Source organism: Cnephaeus nilssonii, assembly GCF_951640355.1.
Source record: "Cnephaeus nilssonii genome assembly, chromosome: 1".
Classification (NCBI taxonomy): Eukaryota; Metazoa; Chordata; class Mammalia; order Chiroptera; family Vespertilionidae; genus Cnephaeus; species Cnephaeus nilssonii.
Window position 1 is genome coordinate 17,236,261 of NC_137072.1, and position 24,445 is coordinate 17,260,705.

The window sequence follows — 24,445 nt, forward strand, 5'->3', positions numbered from 1 at the left end:
TATGTTACGGACCCTGGGTTTTTATATATTAGAGTATTTTTTTAAAAGGCAGAGATCACACAGAGCATATATTATAGCAGTTATCCAAACAACAAATTCAGTTTGTTGGACTAGACCAACAAATTTAGAATAGAAATTTACTGGCAATATGGCTAATAATTTTGGTAGTTGCAATACAAATGATAAACTTACCGTGATATACTGTACATATTTAGACAGGCAGATGTTAAACTCTTCACAAGATAAAAACAGGACATCTATAAAATAAAAATATGAAGAAACTTGTAAGAATATTCATGAAAAACTTGTTTATTACACTAGATAAATAAAAACTCTCATAGGACAGACTGATGGTTGCCAGAGGGGCAAGGCGTTGGGGAAGTGGGTGAAAAAGGTGAAAGGATTGAGAAGTACAAATCGGTAGCTACAAAATAATCACAGGGATGTAAAGTACATTTGATCTTATCCAAAAAGGCTGAGAAGCAATGGAGGATGTAAAATATAGCAAAGGGAATATAGTTAATGCTGTTGTAATAACTATGTATGCTGCCAGGTGGGTACTGGAAATATGGGGAGGAACACTTCGTAAAGTATATGATTGTCTAACCACAATGCTGAACACCTGAAACTAATATAAAATAATACTGAATGTAAACTGTAATTGAAAAATAAAAATTTAAGGAGCAAAAAAGTAAAAAGAAACTCCCATAATTCATGATAAACATAATCTTTTTTTGTTGTTGTTAATCCTCATCTGAGGATATTTTTCCATTAATTTTTTAGAGAGTGGAAGGGAGGAGGAGACAGAGAGAGACACATCAATGTGAGAGAGACACATTGACTGGTTGCCTCCCACATGCACCCTGACCAGGGCCGGGATCCAGCCTGCAATGGAGGTACATGCCCTTGACCTGAATCAAACTTGGACCCTTCAGTCCGTGGACTAAAGCTCTATCCGCTGAGCCAAACCCACTAGGGCAATATAATCTTTAAGTTGTCTATTTATAGGTAGATTGCAAACTTTAGAAAAATGATCACAGACGTTTCTCTTCCTTATTACAAAAGCAGTATTAGTTATTATAGAAAATACTAGAGGCCTGGTGCACAAAATTTGTGCACTTATGGGGCCCTGCTCCCCAACCCTCCAATATTCATGTATTTTTGTATATGTGTGTATGTATGCACTGTTGGTTTTTTTGTTAATCCTCACCTAAGGACATTTTTCATTGATTTTTAGAGTAGAAGGGAAGGAGAGAGACAGAAAGAGAAACATGGATGTGAGAAAGACATATCAATTGGTTGCCTCCTGCACATGCCCCGACCAGATCAGGCTGAAATAGCGCTGCCAACAGGGCCGACTGCTGGCAGCCCACTGGGGCTCAGAGGTTGAGCATATGGCAATTTTCTGTTTCTGCTTCCACATCTGGTAGAGGTCCCGCTTGTAGGAGCTGCTGATGTAGCCACCACTTTCTGTCTTGATCTTCTTCTTGTCCTCTTGTCCTGACTGTCCCACAAACCGCTTCTTCTTCCAGTCCCACTTGAGCTGCTGCCGGCCCCTGGTCAGGTTCTGGGCCTCGCCCCCCATCAGGTCCAGGACAGCACCAGCCACCTGCTGCTCAAAGGCACCTCTGGTCCCCACCAACGCTTTGGACCCATTCACTGTCGAAATGTTTGAGCTGATAGGGGACATAGAAATCCTGGTCCAGCTGCCGGGCCTCCTCCTTCCACCTCTTGGCTCCCCGTTCAGGTCCTGGCTGTTGCCGTTTTCGGCCCACAACCTCTATGAGACATCCTGCATGCTCTCTCCCGCCACCTGCTCCTCCTCCTCCTCCTCCTCCTCCTCCTCCTCCTCCTCTTCCCCAGGCTGCTCCGCCTGCCACACTGGCAGCTCGGGGCTGGACCAGCCAGGCCCTCCTGCCGCTCCTGCTGGCCCTGCCGGAAGCTGGCGATGGCCTTGAAGTCCTTCTGCCGCTTGGCCCACATCACCTGGCTGCTCAGGCCCCGGCTGGAGGCGTTGATCTCAAAGATGGTCGCCTGTGAGCGGTACTGCTTGATGCTGTCCCACCAGCCTCAGCTGCTGCAGCTCCTCCTCCTCAAAGCTCAAGCTGAAGAGGGGTTGTAGGCCCAGCCCCGCAAGGTCCAGCTCCTTGGCCTGCTTAATGGACTCTGGCAAGTACACCGGTTCCCCGCTTTTTGGCCTTGGAGCCGGAGCGGACACCCCTCCCCACTTTAGATGGCAGGGCAGCCGGGTGTCCGCTCCGTCTCCCCGCTTTCGATGGCAGGGGAGCCGGGTATCCGCGGCAGCCCCCCCTCAGCGGCCACTGATCCGGATTGGCCCCCCGAGTGCTTGCCCTGCGCCTCTCAACAGCCCGATCCGCAGCCGATCCGGTCATTGAGAGGCGCAGGGCGCGGGACTCGCGAGGCGCGGCCCCGCCCCCCCCCCCCCCCCCCCCCCCGTGCCACCGCCCATCTGGCTGTTGATAGGTACGGGGCGCGGGACTCTGCGGCCGATCCGGTTATTGAGAGGCGCAAGGCGCGGGACTCGTGAGTCCTGCCCCCCCCCCCACGCCATCGTCGATCTGGCTGTTGAGAGGCGCCTCTCAACGACCAGATCGGCCGCAGAGTCCCACGCTCCGTGCCTCTCAACAGCCGGATCAGCGGTGGCGCAGGGGGCGGGACTCGCAAGTCCTGCTGACCAGATAGGCCACCCCGAGTCCCGCACCCAAGCCTCCCGCTGCCCAATCGTGGGCGTAGCGGAGTGATGGTTATTTGCATATTACCCTATTATTAGGTAGGATGAATAAGAAAAAAACAGAAAATTGCCGAAACCGGTTTGGCTCAGTGGATAGAGCGTCGGCCTGCAGACTCAAGGGTCCCAGGTTCGATTCCGGTCAAGGGCATGTACCTTGGTTGCGGGCACATCCCCAGTGGGGGGTGTGCAAGAGGCAGCTGATCGATGTTTCTCTCTCATCGATGTTTCTAGCTCTCTATCCCTCTCTCTTCCTCTCTGTAAAAAATCAATAAAAAAATATATATATTAAAAAGAAAAAAAAAGATAAAAACAGAAAATAAAAACATCTATAATCTATCCCTTCCCCCAAAGAAAGCTACAGTTTCCATATTCTTATCTATCTTTCCAGATCTGCAAAGTAGTTTTAAAATAATTTCCTTCCATTTAACTAAGATTGGTCAGAGAATAGTAAAGATTAGTATTATTTACATTCTTTTAAATTCTTACACTGATTTAAAACAAAAATAATCAAGATGCCAAAAGCATCAGCCCATATGTTGAAAAGGAAAAAAGATTTCAGTGTTAAGGAGGTAATTTACATTTACACAAGCATTGCCTATTTTAAGTTATTGTTCCTAAAAGTACTTGGAAATGGTACTTTAAAAAAAAATTTTTATTGATTTTAGAAAGGAAGAGAGAGGAAGAGAGAGAAACATCAATGTGAGAGAGAATCATTAATTAGTTGCCTCCCAAGCCTGCAACCTGGGCATGTACCTTGACGGGAATCAAACTGGTGACCTTTCAGTAAATGGGACTGAGCCACCCCAGCCAGAACGGTAATTCTTTTAAAATATATTTTATTGATTTTTTTCAGAGAGGAAGAGAGAGGGATAGAGAGTTAGAAACATCAATGAGAGAGAAACATCGATCAGCTGCCTCTTGCATACCCCCTACTGGGGATGTGTCCGCAACCAAGGTATATGCCCTTGACTGGAATCGAACCTGGGACCCTTGAGTCCGCAGGCCAATGCTCTATCCACTGAGCCAAACCAGTTTCGGCCAGAACGGTAATTCTTGATATGGCATAAAAACAAATAGCTCAGCAGCACATTCTGATAAACTATAATAATAAAAGGGTAATATGCTAATTAGGCCAGACGTCATTCTGGACGAAGCCGGCAGCGGGAGCGAAGCCCGAGTCCCGGGTGCCTGCGGGTGACTGGAGGGAAGCCAGCCCGGGTCCCGGGTGCCTGTAGGCGGCTGGAGGGAAGGCAACCCGGGTCCCGGGTGCCAGAGGGAAGCCGGTGCCAGCAGCCAGTTGAAGGAAAGCCTACTCTTGCATGAATTTTCGTGTATCAGGCCTCTAGTATTAACATACTCAGAGATCAAGAACAACAGAACTTCCAGAAGATTCAGAGGTGGTGATGACACATATTAGTTACAACAATTATCCTAATATCTAAAAACCCTGGGTTGTAACCACCAGTAACGACCGGAGGCTGACCAACCGAAGTCAGTGCTGGCCCCGCCCCCAAGCAAGCAGATAGGGGCAATCAGGTAGAGTGGTTAGGGGTGATCAGGTGGGCAGACCAGATGTTAGGGGAGATCAGGTAGGCAGACCAGATGTTAGGGGTGATCAGGCAGGCAGACCAGTGGTTAGGGGAGATCAGGTAGGCAGACAAGTGGTTAGGGGAGATCAGGCAGGCAGAGTGGTTAGGGGTGATCAGGTAGGCAGGCAAGCGGTTAGGGGAGATCAGGTAGGCAGAGTGGTTAGGGGTGATCAGGTAGGCAGGCAAGCGGTTAGGGGAGATCAGGTAGGCAGAGTGGTTAGGGGTGATCAGGTAGGCAGACAGACCCTTGCCGGGCTGGCCCCACCCCAAGCAAGCGGTTAGGGGCAATCAGGCAGAGTGGTTAGGGGTGATCAGGTAGGTAAGCGAGCACTTAGGGGCGATCAGGTAGGCAGATGGCACCTCACAGGGCTGGCCCCACCCCCCAGCAAAGGAAGAGGGAGGCCCAGGCCAGCCAAGCCATTGCACCCCAGCCTGTCGCCTGCAGAGGGAGGCCACCGGTGGCAGGGGAGGGGGGGCAGCGCTGCACAGATGGCAAGCAGTGGCAGCAGCGGGGACAGGGCCAGCTGCCTGCAGCCCGGGGAAGGAAAGCCCGATAGGCCCTGATCTCAGGCCAGGCCTAGGGACCCTACCTGAGGCGTCCCAGATTGTGAGAGGGTACAGGCTGGGCTTAGGGACCTCCCCAGTGCATGAATTTTTGTGCACCGGGCCTCTAGATGAGCATAGTTATGGGAGGAATTGTGGCAGACATTGGGGACCTAAATATACAGACTGCCAATCTAGATGAATTCAGGGACACAGGCATTTCAAAACTTATTAATCTAATATAGTAAGGGTTCTTATAGAATATTTGAAGATTAAATTTTTTTTTTAATTTGAGAGAGACAGACAGACAGACAGAGACATTGATTTATTGTTCCACTTATTTATGTATTCATTGGTTGCTTCTTGTATGTGCACTGGCTAGATCAAACCTGCAACCTTGACGTATTGGGATGATGCTCTTTCTGGCCAGGGCTGAAGAAAGCATTTTAACAAAAAAGACAAATTTAGCATAAGAAAAATAGAACTAATTCACTATATTAGTAATAACATCTTACAGTGTGCTTTTACACCATTTGACTCTTAAAACTACTTGCTTTATTGGAGAACATGCAGTTGAGAAAAGTCAAGTTAAAAACTGGTGTATAGATGCTCTTTGACTTATGATAAGGTTACTTCTCAATAAACTCATGTAAGTTAAAAATATCATAAGTTGAAAGGCATTTAATATACCTAACCTACTGAGCTGCATAGCTTAGCCTAGCTGGTTTCTAGTGAATATGTATGGCTTTGCACCATTGTAAAGTTGAAAAATATTAAGTTGAACCATCATAATTCAGGCACCACCTATACAGATGTTTGCAATTCGGTACGGTCATGTGCTGCACATTTTGATCTATGATGGGCTGCACATCTGATGGTGGTCCCCTAAGATTATAATGGAGCTGACAAATTCCTGTTGCCTACTGACAACGTAGCACAACACATTACTCACATGTTTGTGATGCTGCGGTATAAACAAACCTTTCTGTTCTCAGTTGCATATAAAAAAACAACAACATAGCACAATAGGCTATACCAGTGGTCGGCAAACTGCGGCTCGCGAGCCACATGCGGCTCTTTGGCCCCTTGAGTGTGGCTCTTCCACAAAATACCACGGCCTGGGCGAGTCTGTTTTGAAGAAGTGGCGTTAGAAGAAGTTTAAGTTTAAAAAATTTGGCTCTCAAAAGAAATTTCAATTGTTGTACTGTTGATATTTGGCTCTGTTGACTAATGAGTTTGCCAACCACTGGGCTATACTATCTAGATTTGTCTAAGTATATTCTATGATGTTCGCACGACGACATCATCTAACAATGCATTTCTAAGAGTACTTTCCCATGGCACATGCCTGCATACTGAAGGGAAGCAGAGTTTGCCAGCCCAAAATATGCCTTTTTGGGGTATTAATTCTTTTTAAGAATCAAAGACCCTAGAATAACCTTTGACCTTCCCCTAACTCAGTGGTCGGCAAACTCATTAGTCAACAGAGCCAAATATCAACAGTACAACGATTGAAATTTCTTTTGAGAGCCAAATTTTTTAAACTTAAACTTCTTCTAACGCCACTTCTTCAAAATAGACTTGCCCAGGCCGTGGTATTTTGTGGAAGAGCCACACTCAAGGGGCCAAAGAGCCGCATGTGGCTCGCGAGCCGCAGTTTGCCGACCACGGCCCTAACTGCATAAAAGAGTTTAAATAGAGGACCTGCTCCCGGAAGGGCACTATCGTCATAGATAACTATGATTTAATACAAACTCTATGGTTTATCAAGAACTAGGTGTGATACACAGAGGGGCACTTAGCAAGACCCATTTGATCAAAGTCCTCTCTGTGTTTCATTGTTAAAGATGGCCAGCAAACATCTGTCAAATAGTTGCTTTTCCATCTTCATAAGAATTGCATTCATCCTCTCTGAAGTTGCAAACCACTACCCTCCCTTTTTTCCTTAGGCCTTCTGGCCCCTTATTCTTATGGAACCCCAAATGTACATATGTAATTGGTTATTTTCTCCTCTTCATATGTTTTATGTCATTTTAATTATTTGATCAGCCAAAAAAACTAAGAAGGAAATATCAAAAGTAAAAAGCCCCTTCAGAACTGTGTACATTATGTGATCCCACTAGAAATTTACACACACACACACACACACACACACACACACACACACAAAATACAAGGAAGATAGGGTTTGAAAGCATATAAACCAGGGTATTAAAAATAGTTATTTTAGAATTAAGAATGTTTTTTGGGGGAGGTTTAATTCCTCATTTGTTTACAAGAGACCCGAATTGCATGAAATTCATGCAAGAGCAGGCCTTCCTACCCCCAGTTGCCGGCACCGGCTTCCCTCCGGCTGCTGGCAGGCACCCGGGAACCAGGCTTCCCTCACAGCCCCGGCTTCATCTGGAAGGTCGGGCCGTCAAATGAGTATATTACACGTTTATTATTATAGATATTTTCTGATTTTTCTCTAGTAAATATATTTTGCTTTAGACATAGTTAAAAGACAGTAAGCCATGGCCGGTGTGGTGCAGTTGGTTGGAAGGTCGTTCAGTACATCAGAAGGTGGCAGGTTCAATTCCCAGTCAGGGCACATACCCAGGTTGTGGTGTGATCCCTAGTTGGGGTGTGTTCGGGAGGCAACTGATCGATGTTTCTCTCCCACTTCCTCTCTCTAAAATCAATTTAAAAAATCCCACAAAAAAACACAATGAAGTTTGACTTTTCCAGGAAGGCAGGGCCAAGGAAGATGGTCTAAGTTCTTCCCATCATAGCATCATTCACTAAGCCAATAAGAACATTTATGGTGTCCCAGGCAATTACAATATCCCAAGAAAACAAAGTGTTAATCTTTTTTTGAATTTACCATTATATGACATTTAACCTACTTTTGTCAGTCTTTATACCCAATAAATTCCCGTGAATTCAGTATCTATATATATAAAACCCTAATATGCAAATAGACCAAACAGCAGAACAACCAAACAACCAATTGCTATGACATGTGCTGACCACCAGGGGGCGCACGTGGAACATGGCAGGCATCAGCAGCAGGTGGCAGAGCGCATAATATGGTGGGCATCGGCTGTGGCGGGATGGTGGAGTAGGTGAGTGGGGGTACCAGACCAAGGTGGGGCGCCGGTTGCTGTCATCGAGGGGAGCCTCTGGTAGTTATTAAAAATTCTTTGCTCCTGCACACTGCGGTCCCGCCGGCGCATGCACCCACTGCTGGCCCCGATCGCCCCTAAGGGCTTCACCTCCAACTGCCCTCCCTTGCAGGCTTGGTCCCCCTGCTCCCGAGGGGCGATCGGGGCAGCAGCCACCACTTGCACTCGCGTTGGCGCTGGCTCCAATAGCTCTGTGCCGTCAGCATGTGGGATCGGAGGCAGGAGTGGGGCTGCTGGAAGACAGGGGGCCGGGGGCTGTGGCAGGAGGGGCCGAACAGGGGTGTGGAGGATGGGCTGAGACCCGCCTCTGTGCCCACTGCTCCTTTCAAAGTGCACGAATTCATGCACTGGGCCCCTAGTTTTATTATAATACTAGAGGCCCGGTGCACGAAATTCATGCACAGAGGGGGGTTGTCCCTCAGCCCAGCCTGCACCATATTCAATCTGGGACCCCTGGAGAGATGTCCGACTGCCCGTTAAATGGGCAGTCGGACATCCCTCTCACAATCCAGGACTGCTGGCTCCCAACTGCTTGGCTTCCCAACTGGCTCCCACTCTGCTGCCAGCCTGTTTGCCCCCAACTTCCCTCCTCTGCCGGCCTGGTCACCCCTAACTGCCCTCTCCTGCAGGGTTGATCACCTCCAACTGCCCTCCCTTGCAGGCCGGGTGCCTCCCAACTGCCCTCTCCTGCTGGCCATCTTGTGGTGGCCATCTTGTGTCAGAAACAAGCCGTGTGGCCCGGGAGAGGGAAAAGCTGCCTGCCTCATGGTCCTGGGCACCAGCACCTGTGGCTGCGGCCCAGGATGTGGCCCGGGGGGGAACCACCCAACCATGGTCCCCTGCAGGTGCAGCCGGCCCAAGCAAAGCCGGCCTGGGTCCTGGGTGCCTGTGGTCAGCCGGAGGAAGGAATCCTGGGTCCTGGGTGCGGGGCCAAGGCAGAGGCGGTTAGGGGCGATCAGGCCGGCAGGGTAGCACTTAGGGGCAATCAGGCAGGCAAGCGGTTAGGAGCCAGCAGTCCCGGATTGCAAGAGGCATGTCTGACTGGCAGTTGGACATCCCCTAAAGGGTCCTGGATTGGAGAGGGTGCAGGCTGGGCTGAGGGATCCCCACTCCTGTGCATAAATTTTGTGCACGAGGCCTCGTGTGTGTGTGTGTGTGTGTGTGTGTGTGTGTGTGTATTTATTTTTAATGAAAAACATGACATAGCTGCGGTTTCAGGTACCCACTGGGGTCTTGGATATATCCCCCGCAGATAAGGAGGGGCTACTATATATATATCTTTTTACATAAAAGAAGATAAGGAGGGGCTACTATATATATATCTTTTTACATAAAAGAAGCACTTTACAGCTTCTCTTTGGCATATCTGAATTGACAGCATCACTACTCTTATATGTTGGAATCATTATTAAGTAAAATAAGGGTTACTTGAACACAATCACTGTGATACCATGACAGTCTGATAACTGAGAGGTCTACTCAGTGACAAAGGGGTAGGGTAGTATATACAGCCTGGAGACACTATACAAAGGCATGGTTCATATCTGGGTAGGAAAAAGAGAATTCATCAAACTGCTCAGAACAGTGAGCAATTTAAAACTTATGAATTATTTATTTCTGGAATTTTCTATTTAATACTAGAGGCCCGGCGCACGAAATTCGTGCACGGAGGGGGGTTGTCCCTCAGCCCAGCCTGTATCCTCTCCAATATGGGACCCCTCGAGGGATGTCCGACTGCCCGTTTAGGCCCGATCCCGGTGGGCAGTCGGATCCCTAAACGGGCAGTCAGACATCCCTCTCACAATCCAGGACTGCTGGCTCCCAACTGCTTGCCTGCCTGCCTTCCTGATTGCCCCTAACCACTTCTGCCTGCCAGCCTGATCACTCCCTAACCACTCTGCGGCCAGCCTGTTTGCCCCCAACTTCCCTCCTCTGCCGGCCTGGTCACCCCTAACTGCCCTCTCCTGCAGGGTTGATCACCTCCAACTGCCCTCCCTTGCAGGCTTGGTCCCTCTCAACTGCCCTCCCTTGCAGGCAGGGTGCCTCCCAACTGCCCTCTCCTGCTGGCCATTTTGTGGTGGCCATCTTGTGTCCACATGGGGGCAGGATCTTTGACCACATGGGGCAGCTATATCGTGTGTTGCAGTGATGATCAATCTGCATATTACTCTTTCATTAGATAGGATAGAGGCCTGGTACAGGGGTAGGGGCCAGCTGGTTTGCCCTGAAGGGCGTCCCGGATCAGGGTGGGGGTTCCCTTGGGGTGTGGAGCGGCCTGAGCGAGGGGCCTGTGGTGGTTTGCAGGCCGGCCACGCCCCCTGGCAACCCAAGCAGAGGCCCTAGTATCTGGAATTTATTTTCCTTCTACAATTGAAACTTTGTAGCCTGGAGCGGAGCCAAGCCTGGGGCTCCCTCCGAGACCCGCAGCCATTTGTGTTGGGGTTATAATTGAAACTTTGTTGCCTTAAGTGGGTGGGCCCGGCCAGGGTGTGCGGAAAGCTTTGCTTTCCCTGTTGCCGGCGGCAACCCTGGCCTTCTCTCTCAAGCTCCATTCTGCTGCCATTTGTTTGAATTTGTTTATCTTCTATAATTGAAACTTTGTAGCTTGAGTGGAGGCTTAGGCCTGGCCAGGGCAGACGGAAAGCTTGGCTTCCTCTGTTACCTAGGAAACCTTGCTCTCTGTGGCTGTAGCCATCTTGGTTTGGGTTAATTTGCATACTCACTCTGATTGGATGGTGGGCGTGGCTTGTGGGTGTGTCGGAGGTATGGTCAATTTGCATATTTGTCTATTATTAGATAGGATTTTTGGACCACGGTTGACCACAGGTAACTGAAATTGAAACGCAAAACCATGGATAAGGGCAACTACTGTAAAGTATTGAAAGGGAGTTGTGAAACTAGAACTGTTGTCTCTTAGGTGTACTAATACTAGCATTAGCAACAATTAATTGTCCAATTCTGGTTCTGTTCCCTGATTCCATTACATACTCTCCCTGAAAGTCAACCTTGCCTTCTATAAACTTACTTTAAAATATATACATATATGTATATATTTTAAAGTAAGTTTAAATATATATATTTTTTTAATTGACTTTTTACAGGGAGGAAGGGAGAGGGATAGAGAGTTAGAAACATCGATGAGAGAGAAACATCGATCAGCTGCCTCCTGCACACCCCCTATTGGGGATGTGCCTGCAACCAAGGTACATCCCCTTGACCGGAATCGAACCTGGGACCCTTGAGTCCACAGGCCGACGCTCTATCCACTGAGCCAAACTGGTTAAAGCAAAACTTACTTTTTTTAAAAAGAGAAAAAGCTGAGTAAGAATCAAAGACATATTAACAACTGATTTGGCTTGATCTAATGCACACTGGTTTTATCTGATTACAAGACTTGTTCACATTACCAATGGAGAGGTCAGGAGAATGTACAGACACCAGGAAGTAGCAGAGCTGTGGTGGAGAGCTAGAGGTGGCTTTATTATTGTTGCTCTTTGTCCCCAAGGACTATCAGGCTCTAAGAGACTTGAACTTACCAAACAAAAGCTTGAGGCAGATACCAAAAGCTAATGTATTAATTAACTGAAATACACCACAGACACACAAATCAGGAATACAGGGCTTTGGCATTCTCAGTGCAGTCCCTCCTTGTGATCACTAAGACATATCCTCTCCAGGAAAGCACCCTTTCCATTGCTACAAAAGTTGCTAGGGGAGGGGAGGAATTTAAAAAAAGGGAGCATCAAAGAAAATAAGTATCTATCCAGTGGCATAGATAGGTGTATCCATCTCTCCAAATGATGTCCTCATCTGTGGTACTAGAAACATCTGTAGCCTGGCCAGGACAGCACTAAAATGGATGCCAGCAAAGTCCTGAGGCTTTTTTCCCATATTCTCCCTTTATTGTAGACTAGAGGCCTGGTGTGCAAAATTCGTGCATAGGGGGTAGGGGGGCGGTCCTCAGCCCGGCCTGCACCCTCTCCAATCCGGGACTCCTCGGGGGATGTCTGACTGCTGGTTTAGGCCCGGTCCCACAGGCCTAATCGCTCTCGCAATCCGGGACCGCTGGCTCCTAACCGCTCACCTGCCTGCAGGCCTGATCCCCCTGCCGGCCTGATTGCCCCTAACCACCTCTGCCTCGGCCCCACCACCATGGCTTTGTCTGAAAGGACACGTGGAAGACACCCAGTCTAATTAGCATATTACCCTTTTATTAGTATAGATGATATCTACTAGCCCAGCTGCCATTCTCTCACCAAATGTCCATTTTGCATAAGACGTGATATGTACCCACTTTGGCACTATTTCATATTGGTAAACGGAGTTTGATGGGTACACGGGAATATGAAATGTACCAAATCGGACTGAAACAGAAGAGTCCTAAATTCAAATACACACACACACACACAAAGCCTCGAGGAATGAGAGGTGAACACATACAACTACTATGTGACTAGAGAGCCTGTAAAAAGGAGAGTGAGCCCATAGATTCTGGGCAGTTATGCTAAATAGCATGGGCCTAAGGCAGGTTGAAAATCAATCACTAAAAAGTGCAGAAAGGACTCAGAGCCACTGAAACGTGTCAAATTACAAGAGCTGCCCTGACTGAAAAGGGAGGAAAAAGAGACTGGGTCTACAGGCAATAGGGAAGAGTAAAAACCAGGGTTAGTGCTGAGATCGTGACTCTACTTCAAGAAGTCATAGGTCAAATTAAAGATGACCCCGAGGTTTCTCAACTTGACATCCTCAGGGCTTTTCTCTGTGCACCCGGTCCAGGTAAGCTCTCCCTCCGAAGCAACTACGTCCGGCTGAAATCCTGTCCACCCCTGGATCAGACCTATTTCCTCCAAAAGACCCCGGTAGGCCACTTGGATCCTCTGTATCTCAGAGGGTTCAGAGTGCCTTTTGCTCTAACCTCCCGGTTAAGATCTGCTCTCCCGAAGCCATGGCTGTGTAACACAAAAGGAAACAGCTGCGGACGATCTCCAGCCTTGACCGTACCCTAGGAGACGGCGCGCCCCCACTGTAGGCAGACAGATGCCGGGAGCCCCCCTCGGCGCAGCCCTGCAGGGCGCACGTGCTGCCCGCGCCCATTCATTCCCCGCCGCTGTCATTGCGCCGTGACCTCTGCGCCCCCCCCCCCCTCCCCCGGCGCGCTCCGCCGCCTCACCTGCGCACGGACGGCGGCGGCGGGGTGCGGCCCCGGAGGGCCCGTGCGGCCCGGGGATCCGGGCCCGGGGATCCGCGCCGCCGGCCTCCAGGAGCAGCCGTGCCTCCACCGCCACCAGCTCGAGGCCATGGTTCGAGTCTGAAAGTCGCGGCGGGCGGCGGCTCCGCCCTCGGGCCGAGGGTCGTCCTCCGGGACCCGGAGCCGGAAACCCGGCACAGGAAGAGCTTCAGCCCCGCTCCGGGCGCCTTCTCTCCCTTCCCTCCACTCCCCCCCCCTCCGCCTCCCCTGCCCCACCCGGCGGTGCCGCTAGCGCGACCCAGCGGCAGGCGCGCGCGGCCTGGGGCGCCTTTCCGCTCCTGAGCCTCCGGGACCGCTCGGCCTGCGGGGGCGGCAGCAGGAGACGGGGTGCGCGGCGGCTGGGCCCCTTCGCCCCCCAGCCGGTCGAGGGTCCGGGAGGAGCTAGTCGGGACCCTCTCCCTGGCCAGCCGGCTTTCCCGAACGCTCCCTGGGGTTCACGGGGCGTCAGAAGCTCCAGCAGAGCAAACAGTACCTTGGGGTGACCGGCTGTTAGCAGGAATGCCACCGTGCGCCAGACTTGCAGTCACTAACTTCTCTTCTGCATATTCAGGCTGAGAAATGACTCCAAGAATCGGGTTCCCGTTTTGCTGCCTAAGCCGGAGGCTACCGATTCCGCGGCTGCTGCTTGCGTGGGTGACCTGCTGGGCCGTTGCCATCGGCGCCTTATTACCACCTGGCCTCGAAGGAAACGCCAAGCTTTGGCATCTTTTCAGTAACAAGTCAAACCAGCAGCCGGGCTCTTGTGAAGCAGAAGCCAGGTTAGCTGCGTCTCTAGACTTCTGGACTCTCTCCTCTGAAAACCTCCTCGGTATGTGGTGGCAGAGTTGAGCCGTCTTGCTCTCGTCTGGATGTGTGAGCGCTGTTTGTGGGTGTACTGAGCTGTGGGAGGTTGTTTAATATCGAGTGATGTTGAACTACTTGTAGCCAGCCCAGGGGATACTGGAGAAGGTAGGAGATTAGTACCCGATATGGGTTAGAATAGTGATTTTCATTCGGTGTGCTGCAAGAATTTTTAAAACATGCAATTCCTGACCAGTCAGAAGTGTGGACGAAAAGGGCCACCTGCTGACCTGACAAGCTCAGGGGAGGCCTGCATGGCAGTCTTGCAAACTCAGAGACCCAAAGTAACCACAAAGGATGGTCTGAAATTAAACTTTAAAAGCAGTTATGGTGGGTAGTCACCTCCTAGGCCGGTATCTTCACTGACAAGGTCAACCTTTACCTTAACTGAGCCCATCTGTCTTTTTGCATCTATAATAACATACCCTTTGAAATGTCTAGGTAACTTGTAACTTCCCTTTTTCTGGAGCCCCTAGGGCACAACCTAATGTGCTGAGTGCCAGGACAGAAACCACAAATTCCTTCATTATCATGTTAATTGTTCCTGCACCCACCTAAGTGTGTGTCCATCATTTTACTTTTTATCCAATCCCAGGGGTTTTCCCAGCTTTGCTTTATCCCACCTCCTTAATCTATCACCAATGGATTTCATGTAACCCACCTATGTCCCTCCTTTGATTGCAATGTATCAATACAAATGTAACCTGCCATTCTCCGGAGCATTATCTCAATTCGTTGAGGTTCTGCTTCCCGGCATATGTCGACAGTTTGGCTCAAATAAACTCACAAAAATTCTTTTCAGTTTTCAATGTTTTTTTACCTTAACAGAAGCACTGACCTCATTTCCCTTAGATTGTCAAATAAAAAAAATGGCAACAAACAACATAATAGCCAAATCAAAATTATGTCTTATTGTTTGTCAGACCGGAAATACACACATATATATATATATGTATGTATATAATACATATGCCGCAGAATGAGTTTAAGTGTGCTATGGGATGAAAAAGGTTGAAAATCGCTGGGTCAGAAAGACCTTTCCTTAATTCCATTGCCAGCTTTTTTCTCGTGGTCCTGAGAGAGTGTATTTATAACGGAAATCCATGGTAGAACTAATCATTCAAAACAGCATACAAACACACAGCCAATGAGAGAAAGTGTCAGGGTTAGGGAAGAAACTTAGTCTGTCCTCAGAAAATTCACTCTGAGGAAACAGACCAGCCAAGAGGCAACTGCAGTTCTCTGATATTTGTCCTTGTTCTTCTGAACCAGGTTTTTTTTCATCACAGTGTAAGTATCCGTGTAGCTGAGCACATATTTCTCTTGTAATGTATTGTTTTTGACTGAATAAAATTATAGAGTAAAGAACTTTCTCAATCCAATTTTATGAGCACCTCCCCCCAATCATGAAGGATATTATTTTTAGAAAAGGTCTCAGGTGCTTTACAAATGAAGGTTGTTAATACACACCTGTGGCTTACTAGTATCTTCATAAAGCTTTATATATTAAATATCCAACAGGCAGAATTTGCCAAAGTAAGTATAGCAATAAGTACTTGTACTTGCAACCATTTTATTATTTAGACTAGAGGCCCCATGCATGAAAATTCATGCACTGAAGGGGAGGTCCCTCAGCCTGGCCTGCCCCTCTCATAGTCCAGGATCCCTCAGGGGCCGGAGGTGACCCTGCGATCAGGGAAGGCGATGCTCCCATCACACCTCTGCTGCTGCCACTGCTGGCAGCACAAGCCTCGGTCAGCCCTGGTTACCTGAGCCTCGGGCGCCCCCGGGGGCTGGGCAGCTGCCATCTTGAGGCTTCCTTGCATCTCGGGCCAGCCCTGGGGGGCTGGAGGCTGAGGGGACTGTGGGACTCCGGAGGCAGGCGTGTGGAGCAGTGGACCTGCTTGGGGGTGGGCCCAGCTGTGCCGCGCTCCTGCCACCCCCGCGGGGCTGAGGGGACTGGGCGCCGCCATCTTTGAGGGCATGGCAGTCAATTAGCATATTCCCTCATTGGCTGTGGGCACCACCATCTTTGTGAGGGCATGATGGTCAATTAGCATATTCCCTCTTTATTAGATAGGATACCATCATTTGCCCGTTTTTACAGGAAACTGAGATAAGAGAAATTGAGTGTCTTGCGCAAGCTCACATAGTTGACAGATATAGCACAACATTATTTAGAAATGGTTTTTCCCAGATTAAAACAAAATACCTGGGCCTTAAAAAGATGTAATATGACAAGGGTAACTAGGGAGGGCAGATGAAATTCATGAAGGCTTTAACACCGTAGTATAACTTAACTGATGAATAATAACCCACCAATAAAAGAAAAATAATCCACCAATAGGACATGTAAAATACTAACTAATAGTTCTTTTGACCCAATTGGGCCAAGCATGAGTGTAGAAAGTTAAAAACATAGTCTGACCTGTGCAAGAAACTGCCAAACAACTACCCTTTGCATAAGCTCAAAATGACGTTTTTGACTGCACTTATACAAATGAAACAACCACTATTGACTGATAAAAATGGAATAAGTATAATTGAAAGCATTTTCAAAGTTATTTCTATGTTGGGGACTTGGTTACACATTGAGATATTTTCTTTCTGTGATGATGATACTGTTCAAAACATTATGGTAGGACCAGGTTTTACAGATTATATACATCCTATATAATAAAGAGGTAACATGCAAATTGACCATCACTCCAACATACAAGATGGCCGCCCCCATGTGGTCAAAGATGGCCGCCAGGGGAGGGCAGTTGGGAGGGACCAGGCCAGCAGGGGAGGGCAGTTGGAGGGGACTAGGCCTGCAGGGGAGAGCAGTTGGGGGTAACCAGGCCTGCTGGGAGGGCAGTTAGGGGTGACCGGGCCTGCTGGGAGGGCAGTTAGGGGTGACCGGGCCTGCAGGGCAGGGCAGTTGGGGGTGATCAGGCTGGCAGGGAGGGCAGTTGGAGGGGACCAGGCCTGCAGGGGAGGGCAGTAGGGGGGACCAGCCCTATAGGAGAGGGCAGTGGGGGGGAACCAGGCCTGAGGGGAGGGCAATTGGGGGGGACCAGGCCTGCAGGGGAGGGCAGTTGGGGGCAACCAGGCCTGCTGGGAGGGCAGTTAGGGGTGACCAGGCCAGCAGGGGAGGGCAGTTAGGGGCGACCAGTTCTGCAGGGGAGGGCAGTTGGGAGCAACCAGGCCTGCAGGGGAGGGCAGTTGGGGGGGATTCAGTCCTGCAGGGGAGGACAGTTGGGGGGGACCAGGCCTGCAGGGTAGGGTAGTTGGGGGGACAAGGCCTGCAGGGGAGGGCAGTTGGGGGGGTGGAATTCAGTCCTGCAGGGGAGGGCAGTTGGGGGGGAGCAGGCCTGCAGGGGAAGGCAGTAGGGGGGGGGGTGGGGACCAGGCCTGCAGGTAGGGCAGTTGGGGGCAACCAGGCCTGCAGGAGAGGGCAGTTGGGGGCGACCAGGCCTGCAAGGGAGGACAGTTAGGGGCGACCAGGCTGGCAGGGGAGGACAGTTAGGGGTGACCAGGCCAGGAGGGGAGAGCAGTTAGGGCAATAAGGCTGGCAGGGGAGCAGTTAGGCATAGATCATGCTGACAGCAGAGTGGTTAGGAGCAATCAGGCAGGCAGGCAGGTGAGTGGTTGGGAGCAAGCAGTCCTGGATTGTGAGAGGGATGTCCGACTGCCTGTTTAGGCCCGATTCCACTGGGATCGGGCCTAAACCGGCTGTTGGACATCTCTTGAGGGGTCCCAGATTGGAGAGGGTGCAGGCTGAGCTGAGGGACCCACCCCCCCACTTCCCAGTGGACGAATTTCGTGCACCGGGCCTCTAGTAATATTATATACTTATTAACCATGTCTTGATTCATAGTACTGAATAAAAGCATATCATCCTGAGGATATAGGAAATGATCAATTAATTATCAAGGTAACTGTTGGAAGAACATTTATTGAGACAAGAGATTTCAAACAGTTGCACATAAATGTTAGCAGCTTTAGGGGATTTCATATTCTTAGGTAAAATTGAATTCTAAAGAATTTTGGAATTACTGATTTCTCTGAAATGTTAAAAAATATAAAGGTTAACATTGGAATTTTTGCTGGTATTTTCAGTCTATGAGTGATTAGTTGGTTAAACTGTAACAAGGGTGAGGGTTGGGTCTGCTGAAGCAGTTCGCCTGTTTTGTTCCATGGCCAGAGATCACAGGGTAGTCAATGATCAGCTACCTTGCCAAAATGTGAATCAGTACAAAATCGTAAGTACTAATGGAAATTATATACTGCCCATGCTCTACTAAAATGTTATTTAACAATCTATTTCCACACAGAGGCTTTCCTAAAAGAGAAGAAAATATACTATTGAGTTTTCCCATTGATTTTTAGAGAGAGTGGAGGGGAGGGAAGGAGAGAAAGAGATACATCAATCTGAGAGAGACATATCAATTGGTTACTTCCCGAAAGCGCCTTGACGAGGGCTGGGATCCAACCTGCAAACCAGGTATGTGTGCCCTTGATCAGGAATCGAACCTAAGACCCTTTGGTGCGCGGGCTGACACTAACCACTTAGCAACACAGCCCAGGACTATTAAATAATTTATGACATTGACACCTTTACAAAATAACTTCTAATCAGTGACATAGGCTTTTGTGTCTTGTAGTTTTAGTAATACACCTACCTTTTCTATTTTTTAAATTGTTTTGGATTAGGGAAAGATTAGAATTAAGATTTATAATTAAGATTTTTAAGAATTTTACTTAAAAGTAAATATGTTCAGTAGATCTAAAGCTGTGCAAAGCTCTCTCCTCTACAGTTTTGTAAAATAACATATGTGCTTTAGTGCCTGGATTCTATGATCTCAGAGGCAATTTAAACTTCCAGCCTTGCCAATAGGCATGTTATCAAAAGTTTTGAATTTTCTGGTGGAATTGGAAGTGGTTTTGTACCTTTAGTAAAGTATCCACATATTTTAATTATGATTTTTCTGAAAGGCAGAAAGAATGTGATTAAATGCCTAATATGTTTTGATTGGATGCCATTGAATTGCCTAATACTATATTCTAATACTGTAATGCATCTCACCTCCATTTTATCTATATATTTTTATTTTTAAATATTGCACATCCTATTGATTTACCATGAGTGGAAATCTTTGAGGACGGGTATATGTCTTGTTTTAAACTTTTTTCATCTCCTATCTTCTTGGACAGTTCCACATACTATTATACTATATGAATTTTGGCTAGATAATAGTTGAAATTATAAAATAACCTTTAAGTAATAAAGTATAAAGAAAATAGTGTTTTAAGTTGATTTTCTTGAAGACCATAGCCTTTTTAAGGAATATTAATGTTGTAAATGCAACGAAAGAGAATTATTAAGAAGGTTTTATTTTGTTTTGTTTTGTTTTGTTTTATCAGCTGTGTTGCCAATTGATCCTGTTAAAGAAAACTATGTTCGTAAAGTGAAAAACTGTGTTTTTTCAATTGCTTTCCCTACTCCTTTTAAATCAAGAGTACATCTTGTGGCAGTTTCAAAGGTTAGGTTTTATTTTTTTCACAACACAAATACTTAACTCACTACAACTTTTGTCTAAAAAGATATTAATATTTTTTCAGAGTTAAATTGTTAGTCTTTGTGTTCAAAATTCAGACACTTGGAGAATGTCATTCTTAGAAATCAGTTTTTGATACTTATTCCTAGAGCCTAGTACTCAGGTTCATCTTCAGTTATCTTACAAGGTACAGGTAAATGAGTTAGGTTCTTAGAAATGGGTTCTAATAACAAATTCTAAATTGTTCTCTCATGATATAAATGACATTTACTTTTTCTAGTTTCTTTAAAAAATACATGCTAGGAAAAATATTATTTAACTATACATCATAAGAAATATATAAAACTTTTAGAACTATAATAGAACAGATTTTCCCAAATAAATAATCAGAACATATAGTACATCTCTTATGAAAAAATATTAATGCATTTTTGGAAGAGGCCTAGTCTTTTAATTTTCTTTCTTCCCTTAAGTCTCTTTTCTTAAAAATTAGTAAAGGATTACTTAAGTTTGTAAGGAGCTTTTTGTTTTTTTTCCATCCCTTAGGAAGTTCTAGAAGATAATTTGGACCTTGATTTATCAGTCTCAGAAACAGATGATTTTATCCAGCTTGTAAGTGGCAAAAAGATAGTATTTGGATCCATTCCATTGGCTCACAGATATGGTGGCCATCAGGTAAGAGTAGCATCAGATGCATTGCTTCCCTTATGCAAACATAAACAGTTGGTGGAAATGTTGTATTTTTAAAGAAGTTATTTTGCATTAATTTCTCCAATAATAGCATATTAACAAAATGTTTCTAGAAGAATTGTCATCATAAGATATTTATAGATTAACTAATGTGATTTCTTACTGTGATAAAGCTAGAGCCTAAATTTCTTTAATGGGATTGAGAAAACTGGGCTAGCACAAATATAGAATTTCTGTGAATTATTGCTACAGGACTCATTCAGTGAAGTTGTGGCAAGAGATTCAGGCAAAGTCAGGTAGCACAGAATGTCAGTATAAAAGCCTCAGAAGGACAAATAGCTTTTAACTTTACTGAGATAGCTGTAGAGCAAAGTTTTAGAACTGCTAGAAATGATATCAGAATTAATTGGAGATGTTATAGATGCTGAAGCAATTAGGAAGGTACCTTCTAGAAATGAAGCAAGTTGTTGAAGCAAGTTCAGGTATGGTCTCTAATAATCTTTTTTTAAAAGAAGAAGGAGCCCAGCCGGTGTGGCTCGGTGGCTGAGAGTCAACCCATGAACTAGGAGGTCACAGTTCCATTCCCTGTCAAGGCACATGCCCGGGTTGCAGGCTCAATCCCCAGTGAAGGGCATGCAGAAGGCAGCCGATCAATGATTCTCTCTCATTGATGTTTCTATCCCTGTCTCCCTCTTCCTTCCTCTCTCTGAAATCAATAAAAACACATTAAAAAAAGAAAGGAGAAGGAACACAGAACCAATTGTTGAAATTGCTGTGACTTTCCTTTAGGCTCGAGAAGATTAACTTAACACTGTTTTTTTGGTGGCTGGTTTACTCAGGAATAGTTTTTAGGACAAATAGCAAAGTATAATAGGGTTGGAGTAAGGGTTAAGTTAGGAGATATATGAAAAGGGCTTTCATGATAGCTATTTTTATAATTAGTATCAAGCTCTGTTTGTTGTAGTTAATTCCTTTCAGGTTTTTATTGCTTCCATTTTTCTACTTAAGAAGCAAAATTAACAGAGAAGCTAGGAAGCAACGTGGCATGACCATTAGAATTGAAAAGGACTCAATGGGTCATCTAGAACAAACATGAACCTCAGTGTCCTGATCCGTAATGTGCCAGGGCTGACCAGGATCATTGCAGCCGTTGTGAGAAGTGCCTTGGGAAAGAAATCTGCTTAATTTTATTTGACTCACCCCTTTTCCAAACATATTTGACTGCGGGAGTCTGTGGTTGCTTTGTTTTTAAGAAATAACTATCAACATTTTGCTGAACTATGTTTCTCAGTGTAGAATCTTCTGGACTAGATGATCCTTACAGTTTTTCCCACGGTTCAAAAAGTCATTTCCATATAGGGTAAATTTATCAGCATTTATATCAGTGCTCACATGTGCTATTAAAGTACAAATGCAAACCTTACGCCCTGCAGAGTGTTGTTAAGCTATACTTTTTTTGTACTTTTTTGGGGTTGTAAATTAGATTATACTTCTATCAATTTCATATTTCTCCTCTTGCTACTCCTCCCTGATTTAAAATTATAAATACTTATTTATAAGTATGACTTTGCCATTTTGAACTTAAAGTCCAGTAAATGCTTTCTCTCTTTTTTAAAAAAAGTGTTTTTATTGATTTTGAGAGAGAGAGAGAAGCATTAATATGAGAATGAAACATCAATCAGCTGCCTCCTTCATGCCCCCCACTGGGGATCAAGCCTGAAACCCTGGCATGTACCCTGACCTGGAATCGAACCCAGCAACTTTTCTGTGCATGTGACGGTGTCCAACCCACTGAGCTATGCCAGCCAGGGCAGTGCTTTCTCTTTTATTAATAATTCCTGTTTCCCTATTTCACTCCTAGCTTTGGGTTCACCATTCTTTCTGCTTACCTTTCATGGTGTGGGATATACCTAACATATTGGCAACTTTAGAACTTTCCAGAATATGCTGAGAGCACCTCTCAGACTTGTGCTTTTAGACATATTCCACAGCTAAAATTAGTAAATGGTGGCCCATTCCTAGTTAAGATAAAAAATTAAATTACTGGACACATTTTTTCTTCTCAATTTCATATTTTTCTTCTAGAACTGTAAATATTGTTTAAATATTCCACAGCTGTTTATATAACTCCTTTTAAATGCCAGGAACTATGATGGTGAATAATATCTGTTCCCTTTGCTCAAATTGCTAATACTTTGGAGGAAGGGGTAGAAAACTAAACAAATTCCAGTAACATTAAGTTGTGATATGGGTAAGTATAGGAGTTATGGCAATTTATAGGACCTCCCTCCTAGTCCCAGAAATTTAGAAAAAGTTTTCTGGTGGAAGTAACTTCTATGTGGAGAATGAAGTGACATCTGAATTAGTAATAATTGTTGGCAATAATAATAATTAACATCTTTTGAACACTTGAGAATGTCGGACATAGTACATGGCATTTTGCATATCAGGAAATGGGTAAAAGTTTACAATTGTATGTGAAACAGGGTTTATTCTTTTTTGTTTTGTTCTTATTTTTAAATTTACTTTATTGATTAAAGTATTACTTAGTCCCCTTTTGCCCCCCCACAGAGTTTATTCTTGTATTATTATTTATTAATTGTTGTATTATTTTCCATACAAACAATTATAAACCTACTTTTGCCCATCCCTGTATTAGTGATAATTCTTACAACAAGGGTTATTCCATTTTACAGAAATGAAAGGTCAGTCTCAGTGAGATTAAGTAACTCAAACAAATTCCACAATTAGTTGTGGCATAGCTAGGAGTTGAACAACCACGAACAAATTTTAACAGAAAGGTTTGGAAACAACTTATCATGCAAGTTCAAAAGCAACTTTTCAGGTACAAGTGTGTTCCTGATTTTATATTGCAAATGTACAGTATAGGAAATTTTTCTACTAAGAAATTGTTCCTAGTTCATATTATGGAATTAAATAGATCAGTTCTAAGTTTTCTGCACCTAACAAATTTAAACTCAGCTATAAGATGAAAAGAAATTGATTATATGTCTTAAATTTATATTTTTAAAATAAATTTCACTTATGTTTTATTTTTTATTTATTTATTTTAATATATTTTATTGATTTTTTACAGAGAGGAAGGGAGAGGGATAGAGAGTTAGAAACATCGATGAGAGAGAAACATCGATCAGCTGCCTCCTGCACACCCCCTACTGGGGATGTGCCCGCAACCAAGGTACATGCCCTTGACAGGAATCGAACCTGGGACCCCCTAGTCTGCAGGCCGACGCTCTATCCACTGAGCCAAACCGGTTTCGGCTCACTTATGTTTTATTGATTGAATTTTAGTTTCACTTTTATTAGGGTTGTTGACTATTGTAATCTTTAAAATACATCATTCTCAAAAATTTTTTTACTTAATAAAGTTTTATTTTTCAAAATGTACAGTCAGTGAGACCTATTGCTCATGCATCTTCTCCAGCAGCGGGGTCATCCCCACCTCCGGTGTTTCTGGTGTAAATTACTTGAGCTTCGTGCTTTGAGGCTAGTTTAATAAGTCCTTTACCAAGGAGCTCCTGAAGGGCTGCCCTGGTCAAAGAGCCGAGAATCTTCGGTCTCTCCGAGACCACAGCTGGGGTAATAAGCTTGTCACTGGGAGCTTCCTTACAGAGTGTGTCATACGTGGCTTTGTCAAACAAGACCAGGTTATTGAGCTTGTCCCAAACTTTGCCTTTGGACCACTTCTTCTATTTGGCCTTGCCCCTCAACTTCTTCACGTGGGCTTTGTCTCTCTTGGCCGGCTTTCCAGCATCTTTCTTCTTCTTGTCGCCCTCGGGAGGCTCGGAGAGCAGGGCACCGCTGCGGCCTCCTGCCAGCCCGAGAGCGCATTCTCAGTTTGATGAAATAGCCTTGGCTAAAAAATTACTGTAAAAACTAATAGGGATTAATAAACATAATGGTTTTCCTATTTCCCTTTTAGTTTGGAATATGGGCAGATCAGCTTGGGGATGGAAGAGCCCATCTTATTGGAATTTACATGAACAGGTACCACATGTTTTCTTGAATAGCTTTTCTGCTAAATATTTACATGAACTTTCTAATACTTGTAT

At 45.8% G+C, this 24,445-nt stretch overlaps 2 protein-coding genes and 1 pseudogene across 9 annotated transcripts in view; 1 reads left to right on the forward strand and 2 right to left on the reverse strand.

Moving 5' to 3' along the window:
* The window catches only part of PDSS1 (decaprenyl diphosphate synthase subunit 1), a 48,286-nt gene extending 34,380 nt beyond the window's left edge, over window positions 1-13,906 (reverse strand). For 5 of the 6 annotated variants that reach the window (XR_013813611.1, XR_013813612.1, XM_079773095.1 and 2 more), the window contains exons 1-2: window positions 13,222-13,470; window positions 193-257 (exon numbers count right to left, since the gene is read on the reverse strand). Coding sequence is in view for 4 of the 6 variants with exons in the window: in XM_079773095.1 (XP_079629221.1) it covers window positions 193-257; window positions 13,222-13,350 (194 nt within the window). In the remaining 2 variants the exon portion in view is untranslated. Of the gene's footprint in view, window positions 1-192; window positions 258-13,221; window positions 13,471-13,771 lie in introns of those variants that run through there. The other variant, XM_079773096.1, reaches the window with a different exon arrangement.
* The window catches only part of LOC307100516 (protein adenylyltransferase SelO-like), a 68,720-nt gene continuing 57,753 nt past the window's right edge, over window positions 13,479-24,445 (forward strand). The window contains exons 1-5 of one of the 2 annotated variants that reach the window (XM_079772982.1): window positions 13,479-13,626; window positions 13,850-14,107; window positions 19,549-19,667; window positions 20,229-20,357; window positions 24,316-24,380. In XM_079772982.1, coding sequence (XP_079629108.1) covers window positions 13,858-14,107; window positions 19,549-19,667; window positions 20,229-20,357; window positions 24,316-24,380 — 563 coding nt within the window. In that variant the 5' untranslated portion in view covers window positions 13,479-13,626; window positions 13,850-13,857. Of the gene's footprint in view, window positions 14,108-19,548; window positions 19,668-20,228; window positions 20,358-24,315; window positions 24,381-24,445 lie in introns of both variants that reach the window. The other variant, XM_079772983.1, reaches the window with a different exon arrangement.
* Window positions 23,686-24,224, reverse strand: LOC307102096 (small ribosomal subunit protein eS25-like; annotated as a pseudogene). The gene is made up of 2 exons: window positions 24,213-24,224; window positions 23,686-24,166 (listed from the first exon to the last, which is right to left on the reverse strand). The product of its transcript is annotated as a small ribosomal subunit protein eS25-like (transcript).